Raw genomic sequence first — 13,326 nt, forward strand, 5'->3', positions numbered from 1 at the left:
TGGCTGAGCGGCTGGGTCTCCCTGATTGGCTGAGCGGGTGGGGCAGTGGCGCTGGCGTCTGATGTCACAATTGTGCTGCAGAAAAGGAGAAAGAGAGAGAAGCATGGCGCACTGGAAGGATGAGGCGATCCGTGAGCTGCTGGCAGTCAGAGGGGAGGAGGAGATCCGCAAACAGATCAGTGGCACAGTGAAGGACGCGATAATCTACACAAACATAGCTAAGGTCCTCACCTCAAGGGGCATTGTGCGGACCCAGCAGCAGGTAGTGAACAAACTGAAAGCTCTACGCAAATACTATAACAAAGTTCACGACCATAACAGGCGGAAAAGTGGTGCTGCCAGAATGGAATGGGTTTACTACGATCAGTGTAATGAAGTCTTTGGCAATTCTGCACTGGTTAATCCCATTGCCATGTCATAATCTAGTTGTGCATCTTCATGAAGTGTTACTCCGGAGAACAGCCAATCCTGCCCAATGACGCCACCAATACTCTTTGATGACATCACAGAGATAAGTGACACAGATCCGATGGCTGCCACGGGGGTCCCAGACACCAATACACTAGAGAGTGTGGTTGAGGCGAGTGGAAGCAGTACGAGTGGGACACCAACTCCTGCACAGACTGAGACTCCGACATTGCGCAGGAACAGTAAGTTACTATACACCCACTATTTTTGGGATGTTAACATTGTCCTGTATAGACTTGTCATTATAGTATGACTATGCTGATTTTACTGTGCAGTAGGCCACAAGCACATATATGTTTACATTACGGCTTTGAATTCATTTGTAAATGTATTTTTTCTTTTCTTCTATTCCTAGTCTTTGAAGTACCAGAGCGGAAGAAAAAACCTTCCAAGATAGCGCTAGCGACGCGCACAATGACCAGAATCCTGGTAAATCAGCTGCGAGATTCTGATGCTGAATTCCAGGCACAGGAGGATGCCCGACTCCAGCGCTTCTTTGACAGAAAGTTACAAAATTCATTTGTCAGTCAGCTTGTTGGTCTACACGAACAAATTTCACGTGAAAACAGAGAGGCACAGATGTCCTTCCTTAACGGTCTAGTGTCTAGGTTACACACTCCACAGCCTTATGTAATGTATCCACCTCAGTACTCTGAGGGTCCTGTTAGAAATTACCAACAGCATAGCAGAGGGCTACCATTTCTGCAAAGTAACCCCTCCAATCCACCTCATGCTACTCCACATGGCACAGTGCATAGTTATCCAGATGGCACAGGGAATAGTAATCCACATGTCACTGTACAGAGCAGTCCACATGCCAATACCAGTCCAGAGGGCACAGTGCCTAGCACTCCACATGTCACTGTGCATAATAGTCCTGACGGCACAGGAAATACTAATCAATATGGCACTGTGCATACTTATGCAGATGGCACGGGGATTAATACACAGGATGGCCGAGTGCATAGTTATTCAGATGGCACTCATCATAACACTCCACTTAGCACTATTGTCAGCACTGCCTACAGACAGTTGTAGACTTGTATGATGTTTTACATGTTTGCTGTCTACTTTATATTTCTTTTTTTGTTGAAGCTTGTTGTTTTTGACAATATTGTTTATCCTGCCGTTAACATGCCTGGCAAGAGCTTAGGGCAATGTGTGGGTGCCCTTTAAGTCAGCTATGTGTATATATGGGGGTGTACATAATTTAGAATGTACACACATTACCTCCATTTCTTTTGTATTTAAAAATTTGTATACTGCACTTAACAGGCCAGTCGTGAGCTTTCTCCCATGTGTGGCCGCTGTATTACAAAATGTATACTGTATATGTGTCGTTTCTAAGGCTGGCCCTGACACACAGTTCTAATAGTTGGGGTGCCTCCCCTATTATATTTTTCAGTTAAATGACAGCACAACCTATTTTTCTATTGTCTATATACATATATATATATATATATATATATATATATATTTAAGTTGTTGAATGCATTAGGGCCATGTTGTTAATGGCTAATGCATATTTGTTGAAAAATAAAAGAAGCACTTTAAAAAATTTAATACAGCAGGTGTTACATGTGACATAACATGTACATAACATGAGGCTTTCAAATAAAAAAAATTTGATTGCAAAACAAGACTTGTGTCGTCTACACTATGTCATTGTATGTATACAGTGAGCAGACACCACCCACTTTTCATGACCTCATCTCTGTGTGCCATAAAAGCAGTCCATTTATTATGACACACTGTATATTGCAGGGATAATCTGGGTCCTGTGTGAAAGGGGTCTACCCAGGAATTTCCCGGGAATTATGTGCTGTGTGAAAGGGGGTTAGGAGCAAATTCCCGAGTCCTTCCTGGGTTGAACGATACGGGAAAAACCCGGGTTTTTGGGATTTTTCTGTGTGAAAGTGGTATTATTGGGTTTTAGACCCAATAATTATAAATTCATATTGTTGCTTTTTAAGACAGTAAGAAAAGATGTGTTGCTGGAGTGTGTTTAGAAAGAAAAAAAAAACACATCCAGGGAGAGGGGTTGCAATGTGTAAAAGTATTGTGAATGTTAATGCGATCACTTTACTTCTTCTTTTCTGAGCTTGCAGTACTACTGACTATGCATGTCCGCGTGTAGGAATCCCTCTTCTAGTATATTTGTTCCTTTGTAGACTGTGCTTATTCCAGGAAAATGTCAGCTACTTATTATTCTTTTTCAGCCTCCATACAAGAAATAATTATCATAATTCTTATTTAAATGGAAAGTGTGTGTTTTAACTCCCAAATATTATTTGTTAGGGGTAAAGGCAAGATGGCTGAATCTGCCAATTATTTAACTTTTCCCAGTAATTATCACAATCAAACTGTGAATACATCAGCTTGCAAAAAACAGCAACATACTGTACATGAAGACACCCTGTTGTTGTCCAGTTACACCAATTTAGCCGCAAGTGGAGTTGTGTAAGTCTCTGAAGCACCTGTAGTTGCTTATATTTGCATAGGCTAAGTCACAGAAAAAGAGATGATCGGGTTCGGATCTCAGAGATCTGAACCCACCCGCATTTCGGGTATCCGGGGTGATCCTGTACTGAGGACACCGCTGGCACCCCCGCTCTGCCGTCATCCTGCATTGAGAACACCCCTGCACTGCTGACACAGATAGCAAACCTGCTCTGAGGACACCGCCGGTACTCTTCACTGAGAACACTGCCAGCACTGCAGCACTGCCATTCCATGTACTGAGGACACCGCCAGCAATCCCCGCACTGCCGATACAGCCAGCAAACCTGCACTAAAGACACCGCTGGCACCCCCACACTGCTGACATCACTGGTACCCATCACTGACGATACTGCTAGCACCGCAGCACTACCATTCCATGTACTGAGGACACCGTCAGCAATCCCGCTCTGCTGACACTGCTGTCACAGTAAGTGCACTATTGGTGTATCCAACCCACACTGTATAACACACTGTATCCGTGTTGGAAATTAGAAGCTGAACTGCCACATGTTAGTGCCGCCCACTGTGTCACTTAGCTTAGTCAGCCAGCTAGCTGGATGCAACCTTTTGGCCTAAACTAGATGAAGCAAATAATATTGTGAGGTGGTCCAAATTGATTGGAAATTACTGGAAATAAATGTTATTGAGGTTAATTATACTGTAGGAACAAAAACAGGCCCATTTTATGTAATTTTAGCTGTTTTTATTACTTTTTTAAGAAACAATTCAAATTCAAAACACGAAAACAAAACAAGGAGGTGAGGTTTTGGCAAAACCAATCCAGATCCCAAACCAGGGGGGATCCAGATCCAAAACCAAAACATGAGGGTTGGTGCACATCTCTACACAGAACATAAGGCATGATTCAGCAAGCTATGCAAAGGAGAGAACGCATGCACCTATCCGCTGCGAGAATATGCTAATCAATGCATACACATGGACACAGCGCCCAAAATGCAGATGCCTAGCCATATATTAGGCCGCCCATCTCCCTTTACTCAAAGTCTGATGGGTACGCAAGATAGTGTAAACATCGGTAACATTAAGAACCATTGACCATATTTGCATAATAGCGGTTGACCAGACCTCGCGCAGGATCTTGGCAACTTCCTGTGTGCACGGAGTCTCATTACTGCATCTGTCGCCGCACTGGCTTAATTATGGATGCCCCGAAACAGCATCCCAATGCTCAGCTACGCCTGTGTTCCCCGACCGCCCTCCGTCACCACCCACAAACTGCTCTTCCTGTCAAATCAATATCGGAAGGGGTTTGCGTGCACGCTGCGTGTAGTCAGCGTAGGCTTGCCTGACCACACTGGCTAGTTCACGGATGCACAGTGCAATGCATATGCATGCGCAGTACAAAAAAATCATCCAAGTGCATGTATTCTCTCCTTTGCATTGCTTGCTGAAACAGGCTCATAATACGCAGTGCTAAAAATTTCAGTACAAGCAATGAACAGCCAATACATATCTTTGTGAATGCTAACCAGGCTCTTGCAATGTTGCGTCCAGGGGAGCCTACATTACAAAATAACTTTCACAGCCATCCACATGCTAGGATAGATAATATCACCGACTGCAGTAATTTTCAATGGCATGTTTTTAGTAGAGATGTGCGCCGACCCCCGTGTTTTAGTTTTGGTTTTGGATCTGGATCTACCCTGGTTTGGGATTTTGTCAAAATCTCACCTCCTTGTTTTGTTTTCGTGTTTTGTGTTTGGATCTGGATTTTTTCTTAAAAAATCATAAAACAGCTAAAATTACATAAAATGGGCCTGTTTTTGTTCCTACAGTATAATTAACCTCAATAACATTTATTTCCAGCAATTTCCAATCAATTTGGACCACCTCACAATATTATTTGCTTCATCTAGTTTAGGCGAAAAGGTTGCATCCAGCTAGCTGGCTGACTAAGCTAAGTGACACAGTGGGCGGCACTAACATGTGGCAGTTCAGTTTCTAATTTCCAAAACGGATACAGTGTGTTATACAGTGTGGGTTGGATACACCAATAGTGCACTTACTGTGACAGCAGTGTTGGCAGAGCGGGGTTGCTGACGGTGTCCTCAGTACATGGAATGGCAGTGCTGCGGTGCTGGCAGTGTCCTCAGTGAAGGGTACCAGTGATGTCAGCAGTGCGGGGGTGCCAGCGCTGTCTTTAGTGCAGGTTTGCTGGCAGTGCGGGGGTGCCAGCGGTGTCTTAGTGCAGGTTTGCTGGCTGTGTCGGCAGTGCGGGGGTACCAGCGGTGTCTTTAGTACAGGTTTGCTGGCTGTGTCTGCAGTGTGGGGGTGCCAGCAGTGTCCTCACTTGAGATTTGCTGTCTGTGTCGGCAGTGCAGGGGTGTTCTCAATGCAGGGTGCCGGCAGTGTCGGCAGAGCGGGGGTGCCAGCATTGTCCTCAGTGCAGGTTTCCTTACTGTGTCGGCAGTGCAGGGGTGCTGGTGTTGTCCTCTCAGTGTGGGAGTGTCTGCAGTGTTGGCAGAGTGGGGGTCGCTGACGGTGTCCTCAGTACTTTGGGCAGCAGTGCTAGAGTGTCGGCAGTGGTGGTATCAGCAGCAGGGGATGCTGGCAGTGGGGGTGCCGGTGGTGTCAGCAGAGTGGGTGTGCCAGCATTGTCCTCAGTGCAGGTTTGCTGGCTGTGTCGGCAGTGCGTGGGTGCCAGCAGTGTCCTCATTGCAGGTTTGCTGACTGTGTCGGCAGTGCAGGGGTGTTCTCAATGCAGGGTGCCGGCGGTATCAGCAGAATGGGGTTGCCAACGTTGTCCTCAGTGCAGGTTTGCTGACTGTGTCAGCAGTGCAGGGGTGCTTGTGTTGTCCTCAGCGTGGGAGTGTCGGCAGTGTGGGGGGGTCACTGACGGTGTCCTCAGTACATTGGGCAGCAGTGCTGGAGTGTCGGCAGTGGGGGATGCTGCCAGTGAGGGTGCCGGTGGTGTCGGCAGAGAGTGCTGGTGGTGTTAGGCGGCGGGGGATGATGGGTTCCATCTTCTTTTCTTTTTTTGTGCTGTTTTCAATGGGCTTAATGCTGATTGGCTGAGAGCCATGGCAGATGGCTCTCTCAGCCAATCAGTATTAAGCCCGCTGAAAACAAAATCTTGCGACTCAACAGAGGGGTCACAAGGTTTTGCCTCGGGTCAGGGATCGCCCCAGATCCCCGAAATTCGGGTGGGTTCGTCTCTCTTAGATCCAAACCCACTCATCTCTAGTTTTTAGACAAGTTCCTCCTAACACACAGCATAGTTAGTAGATTGCCAAATGACCATAGACACTTACTGTAGTCACAAAGTTGCTAGCCCTTTGCACTTATACAACCAACCAAACACTATGGCACTGTTGCAGGGTACATCTGAAAAGAAAGTGTGGGGAGGAATTAGTATAGAACACAGGTTCTCAAACTCGGTCCTAAGGACTCCAAATAGTGCATGTTTTCCAGGTCTCCTCACAGAATAACAAGTGAAAATCATTAGCTCCACCTGTGGATCTTTTAAAATGCATTGAGTAATGAACACATCTGTACACCTGCTGGGTGACCTAGAAAACGTGAACTGTTTGGCATCCTGAGGACAGAGTTTGAGAACCACTATTATAGATGCACACTGTGGTAGTTTCAAGGTGGTATCAGCCCTTCAGTGGTGGACATTTAATTCTTCACCAAGTTATCTGTAAAGAAGACAACACTAGGCACTGTGTGGAATGGCACAAGCATGGCTTGGCATTTAGGTACAGTGCTAAGCAAGTGTGAAGACTCTGCCAAATGCCTGATCAGGTTCCTTAAAGAGTTTGTGACCATTATAAAAACATGGCAGAGGTCAGCGCTTTATTGGTGCACCATTTTCAGGAAATGCCTAAAGGAGCTATAGTTAGTCTATAGTACCTACATCAATCACTATTTATGTACTGGAACATCTTTAGAAGTAGCAGTGGCAAGCTGATTGTTATGATCCACAACTGCAGGTGGCAGGTCTTATTCATAGTTGCGACTGGGACACTGCATTAGGTCTTGTCTTTGTTCCAGCTGTTGCAGGCAGCTGAAAATATTGTCTGTCTGTGTGCAGACTTCAGCTGCACACTAGTTAATTGTCTTCTCTGTGTGCACAGGCCAGGTGCACACTAGTCTGTCATTAAGGAGGCTTGCAGGGTTTTGCTCTGATTGGACCCTGCATCTGTTAAGTTACAGCCAACCCTTCACTCCATGCTGGTTATACTGCCTGACTTCCAGAGTATGTGGTCGTGTTCTCAGTAACCTGAGTTCTAGCCGGTTTTCCTAGTTCTGCTGTTCCAGTACCCAGTGCCTGTTTGTCTGATCTAGATCTGCCTGTGTGTCATCCAGCCTGTATTCCTGCAATGTCAGAGTGCACCTGTCTGCCATCTGAATCCTGCATCTCTGCCTACCAGGCCGCATCATAGCCTGCATATCTGTCGACTATCCAGCCATGTCTGTTTATGTCCACAGGAGTTTAGTTTGCAGTGTTCACATCCATGCTGCTTCCAGTCAGTGTTCCTGCCATGTCTAAGTTCAACTGTTTACTGTCCTGTCTCAGTCGCATCACCTTGTTCATGTCATGTCACAGCCCCCATGGCCGCACCATCAAGTCTCAGCTGCATCACCCTGTTCCAGTCATGCCATGGCCCTCAAGGCCACACTATCCTGTCCCAGTTGCATAACAGCCCTTAAGGCCACTCCATTCTGTCTTAAGTCGCACTTCAGCCCTCAAGACTGCACCATCTAGTTCTTGTCTCACCATGGCGATCAAGGCTGCTCCATCCTGTCTTAGTTGCATCTCTCAGGTCCAGTCACTCCACGGCCCTCAAGGACACTCCATCCTGTCTCAGTCACATCACCCGGTTCCAGGCATGCCACGGTACTCAAGGCTGCATCGTCCTGTACCAGTTGTACAATGCCCTCAAGGCTGCCCTGTTCTGTCTCAAGCAACACACCTCAGCCCTCAAGTCCAGTCTCAAGTTGCACTTCAGCCCTCATGGCTGCACCATCTAGTTCTGGTCTCACCACGGCCCTCAAAACCACTCTGTCCTGTCTCTAGTTGCATATCAGTCCTCAAGTCACAGTTCAGCCCTCAAGGCTGCATCATCTAGTTCTTGTCTTACCACGGCCCTCAAGGCTGCTCCATCTTGTCTCAAGTCACACCTCAACCCTCAAGTCCAGTTTTGCTTGTCATGTCCTTGTCAATGTCGAAGCTGGATTAGTGGCTGAGACGGAATCAGCGTAAAAATTAGCTTGCGCAATGCCATCTTGCGAATGGCAGCTAGACTCCATTTTTGAAACAAGAATCTGCAAGACGCCATTTTGCGACCAGCGCCATTTTGAGTTACAACTCACAAGCTAAGTACAGATGGCAATGTTTTTGATAATCTACCAAGGGCAACTGGAAGAACAGCCTCCTGAGAAAAAGTAAATAGAATATACAATGCACCAGAATACTGTGAGTGTTTACAAATTGGGAATCCCTGTATGTAGACAAGTATAGTTGTGGCAATTGTAATATAACCCAGGCATTGATCTACACAATTGAATTTGTCTGAATCCTAAATAGGTTTTAGTCCCACACCCAGACAGAATGGCCCCGGCTTCACAGCTGGGGGTAACACATTTGCATTGCCGTTTGAAACTGTGAGTGAGGAATGAGATGTGTGTGTGTGTGTGTGTGTGTGTGTATATATGTAAATATATATATATATATGTGTGTGTATGTATGTACATGTATATATATATATATATATATATATATATATATATGTAAAGTCCATCATAGATAGAATCTCATGCATAAACACCGCACTTTATGTACAGTTGAGCTGCTAACATGACGCTGAGTAGCGAAGGCACAATATCCTGCATGCGAACGCTGTTTATTAGCTGCATGCGTGCACATCTGCCCCAAATCAGATAAACCTAACTAGTGTCTTTGCCCATATCCCTAATACTTACATAATGCACACTTACACAAAAGATTCCATAGCTATAAAGTAAAAGATTCAAGTTTTATTTATTTATTACAAATGCTGTGAAATAAAGACTATTTTGGTATCTAAGGTTTAATACATGATAAGTAAGCCGTGTTTGATATTATACTGATCCGCACTTTGGGCCTGATTCAGAGCCGGATGCTATTTGCAAACGGTCATTCTGAAAAAGGGGCCGGCTATTTAAATTGAGCGCTCCCTCATTGCGGTCTGTTGATGCCTCTATGTCTGAGCGAACGAACGAAACATGCACTTGCTATTTTGAAAAGATGCCCCCTGGCCGTTCGCATCATACGTCATCTCCGCTATTTATTAGATTAATCGAGTACATCGAAAGGCGTCTGAACTGCTCGCAGTGCTTGTGGTAGGTTTTACTTCCCGCAACCACTGCGAGCAGTTCAGGCTAAAAGACAACCAAGTGACGTGGTCGATGACGCTGCTTTGTTAATTATGCACACCCATTAAACGCCTGTTTTGACCATTTGGCACGCCTGTGTTTGGATGTTCGGATCTCCACTCCCCGTTTTCAAGCACCTTCCCCTGTTACCACCCACAAACGCCTCATTCTGTCACTCAAATAAGCAGGCCCTCGCTATTTTGCGAGAACACGATTTCCCACCACAATGACTGGTTGGCGCATGCGCATTACGACCCATACGCATGCGCAGATGTGCGAACATTGCTCGGAGCGAACGGCCACTTATGAGCGGCTCTGAATCAGGCCCTTTATCCACAGCTTCCCGGTATCAACGGTGTGAAGATCGGAACAGGCGTTCGCAACTTATGGACCGTAAAGACATAAAGAACCAAAATTTATTTTTGTGCATGCAGGGGAAATAGAGGAGGCAACAAGCTTTTAGAGGCTGTTCTGTGTCCATTTGAACCAACCTGTTAAATGCTCTGTAACAGATGCGTCCCCCTTGGGAACGAATGGCATCAGCAACAAGCCTTTCTATTGTGTTGTCTATTTCTGGGGGGGTATACATATGTGTGCTCTGACCCTGGGTTTCTAGTCTTCTTGCTGATTGCTGATTGACGGAGGTTATCTTGCTGATGCCGGGATCTGGTCCAGAGCGCCTGCATATGTATAACTGTACTTGGGTCTGTATAATTTCTTTGCGATAAATTGTACTTAGATCATAGTGTGTAACTGACTGTACTTTTACTTGAATAATACTTTGTGCTTTGGAACCACAGGTTCAAGGTCTGGAGTCCTTATTTAATGTATGACTGTGTACACAAATTGCGTCAACCTTAGAGGTTTATAGGCAGGATATTAGAAGGTATAGGCAGGAGTGTATAGAGGTTAGAATCCAGAATCCTTATCAGTCCAGTCTTGCCTGTTTTGTCCATGCCAGTCCAGTCTTGCCAGACTTGCCTGAAATCCTGCATATCATAGTCCTGGTTGCTCCTGCCCTGTAGCTCATATCCTGTATCTAATCATTCCTTGTCTAGCATCTTAGCTGCACTACAGTCCCTAGACATTCCTCAGTTCATAGTTACTTGTCACTGCTTGTGTTCCCTCTATGTTGTGGATTCTTTCTGCAGCCTCACTCCAGCTAGCTCCAGTTGTGGAAGGACTGCCACTCCCCTATGCAGTCTTATCCATTGTCAGCAGTCCTGTGATCTCATTATCATGTGAGATCGTAACACTGATATGAGCAAGTCATTAAACTATTGGTTATATACCAGCCAGGCAAATAGAAATCTTACATGAACCAAACTGCTACTTTTAAACTAGGCTTTTCGTTTTACCTTACAATAGAACAAAACATTTTTTCTCCACACTTTTCCTCCCCTCATGTTCTTCCTTTTCCATTGTACTTCTGCTATACCTTTGTCTTTGTGATGTCATGGGAACATAGTTCTCATACACTTTAAAAAATATAGTTATTAGTAACCTTAAGTAATAACCAAACATTCCAATTGATCTAGAGCACAGGTTCTAAAACTCGGTCCTCAGGACCCCAAACAGTACATATTTTCCAGGTCTCCTCACTGAATCAAGTGAAATAATTAGCTCCACCTGAGGACCTTTTAAAATGTGTCAGTAAGTAATGACTACACCTGTGCACCTGCTGAGTGAACTGCAAAACATGAACTGTGTGGGGTCCTGAGGACCGAGTTTGAGAACCACTGATCTAGAGGCTGATCTTACCAGGCCATCAGGCCATGACCCAATGTGCTTGGCGCAAGCAATGGCTCAATATTTTGGCAGCATTTGTACCCATCTGGAGCAGTGCCTGTATTCATACCTTTATATTTCCTATGGGTTCATTTGCTGATGGTCACAGTAATAGTGGAAGGCCAATGTTCCCATGCAAAGCACAACAAGGAACCTTGATTAGCTATATGCTCTGTGGCCATCTGTGGATAGTGGGATTATGGTGGCCAAGAGGTCATCCCATTAAGCTCTGCAGCATCCCAAAAGGGTGTCAGAGACAAAAAAAAAGGCTGGGAGTATTGGCAAGGCCAACAGAAGATGAGTTAAATTCCTCTATTGATGGAATGGTGGAATGTTTTAATTTCCTCTTTGGTACATGGTTTATGTGAGCTGGTGTTCAAAGTGCAATTTGCTACTCTTATTTTTCTATTTCACTGTGATATAAATGCTGTGTTCTGATTTTGCCATAACCATGTCTCCAGAGGAAGGGAAGAACAAGCTTTCACCATGCAGGGAGAGTAATTAGGTCTAAAGCCAATCTAAAGTGTTCCTCTGGTCTGAAATCAGTGGTTCAGAGCAAGACCCATTTTGTCAATCCCATTCAGCATTTTTATCCCTCCTAGCAGAGTTAGTGGTAATCACTGCATCCATCTTCAGAAAGTGGCCCTGTGGTGGACAGGGGTCACTCCATATAGCTTTGCAGTGTTACTTTAAATTTAACCCAGCATGGGGATGTCACAGAATAACCAACAGATGTTGGGAGAGAGCACTATTGAATTAATTAATCCCACCTCTGTAATATGGTTTATCCTAGGTTCAGGTAAACTTTAATTTAATTTATTTTCTATCAACTATTTTCTCTGTGATCATCCTGTGGTCCACTGACACACAAGCTGATCACAGACGCTGGCTCCAGGCTCTGCTCTACATGTCGGCATGCAGGAAGGGCAGAGCAAAGCCTGCATAACACCATCTGAAGTCTCCCTCCGATATGATTTTACAATTCACATGTATGGGAATGCGATCTGCTTATTAAAATAAGAAATTGAGGGTTTGTATGTGTTTTAAATGAAAACTCCTCCAAAATCCCTTTGATACATTTAAGTGATATTGAAATAATGTCAAAAGGGTGTGAAAATGGGATGAGTATGGGATGCCAGCGCTCAGGATGCCGGCGGTCAGAATCCCGATGCTGGCATCCCGACCAGGTTACAATCCTGATGGCTCTAGGTAAGTATTACTAACCTAACCCTTACTCCTAAACCTCCCTTCCCAGAGCTTGAAACTAACCTCCACCCAGTGCCTAAACATAAGCTCCCCCTCCTCGCACCCTCAACCTAACCCTCTTCCCTTAATGCCTAACCCGCCCCCAATGCCTAACTTAACCCTCCCCCTAACCCCACTACTCACCTTCGGGATCCTTGCGGTCAGTATGCTGGTGCCGGTATTCTGATAAGTGTTGTGATTCTGTCTTCGGCATTCTGAATGCTGGAATCCTGGTCATCGGGATTCTGAATGTATCCTGTGAAAACACCCATTTTCTATTATTTTTGTAAAATTACATTGCTAAATCCACCCCATATGCTTTTTCTACAACAAAGGGCTTTATCTACAGGTCGTGATCAATACATAAAAATCCACAGACAATATAGTTCACCAAAAATGTTGTATACTACACTAACAAGTTGTTCTCTTTTTATGTGCATCAGTATTTTAAACAAGCTTATTTTTGTTTTGTTTATTCGGGGAGATTGTCAGTAATCCTGCTTTATGACTGCTATCTAGTAGTTAGCAGCAGTACACCAGTTCCAGCTTTAATCGTCTGCTTAGTAACTATCGATTCCTACTGTACCTATCTATACACACTAAAATTGTCGCTGTTTAGCGTTATGAGTCGCACAAGAAATAATTGCTTTCAGACTTTGATTGTGGTTCCTAAGCACAAAAAGTTATTATTCACCATAAAAACAGATAGTTACACGCTGTGATCTAAATACAATTAGCGCAAACAAATTATACAGTCACAAGGTACAGTCGTTACATAAGCACACGCTCTGGATCCAGATCCCAGCATCAAAGATGAAACCTCTGTCAACAGCAAAGCAAGAAGACTGGCATCTAGTTTCAGAGAGCCCACATATATACTCTTACAGAGATAGGCAATACAATAGAACAGTTTGTCATGATTCCATTGGTTCTTCTTCCTGGTTC

At 44.8% G+C, this 13,326-nt stretch overlaps 1 protein-coding gene across 1 annotated transcript in view; it reads left to right on the plus strand.

Annotated features, from left to right (window-relative positions):
• The first annotated feature begins 343 nt into the window (after positions 1 to 343).
• Positions 344 to 13,326, plus strand: part of LOC148538694 (uncharacterized) — a 120,687-nt gene continuing 107,704 nt past the window's right edge. The window contains 2 exon segments of the mRNA XM_088452348.1: positions 344 to 650; positions 824 to 1,131. Coding sequence (XP_088308474.1) covers positions 344 to 650; positions 824 to 1,131 — 615 coding nt within the window.

The sequence above is a fragment of the Taudactylus pleione genome, unplaced genomic scaffold (assembly GCF_031769625.1).
Source record: "Taudactylus pleione unplaced genomic scaffold, aTauple2 ptg000037l, whole genome shotgun sequence".
NCBI lineage: Eukaryota > Metazoa > Chordata > Amphibia > Anura > Myobatrachidae > Taudactylus > Taudactylus pleione.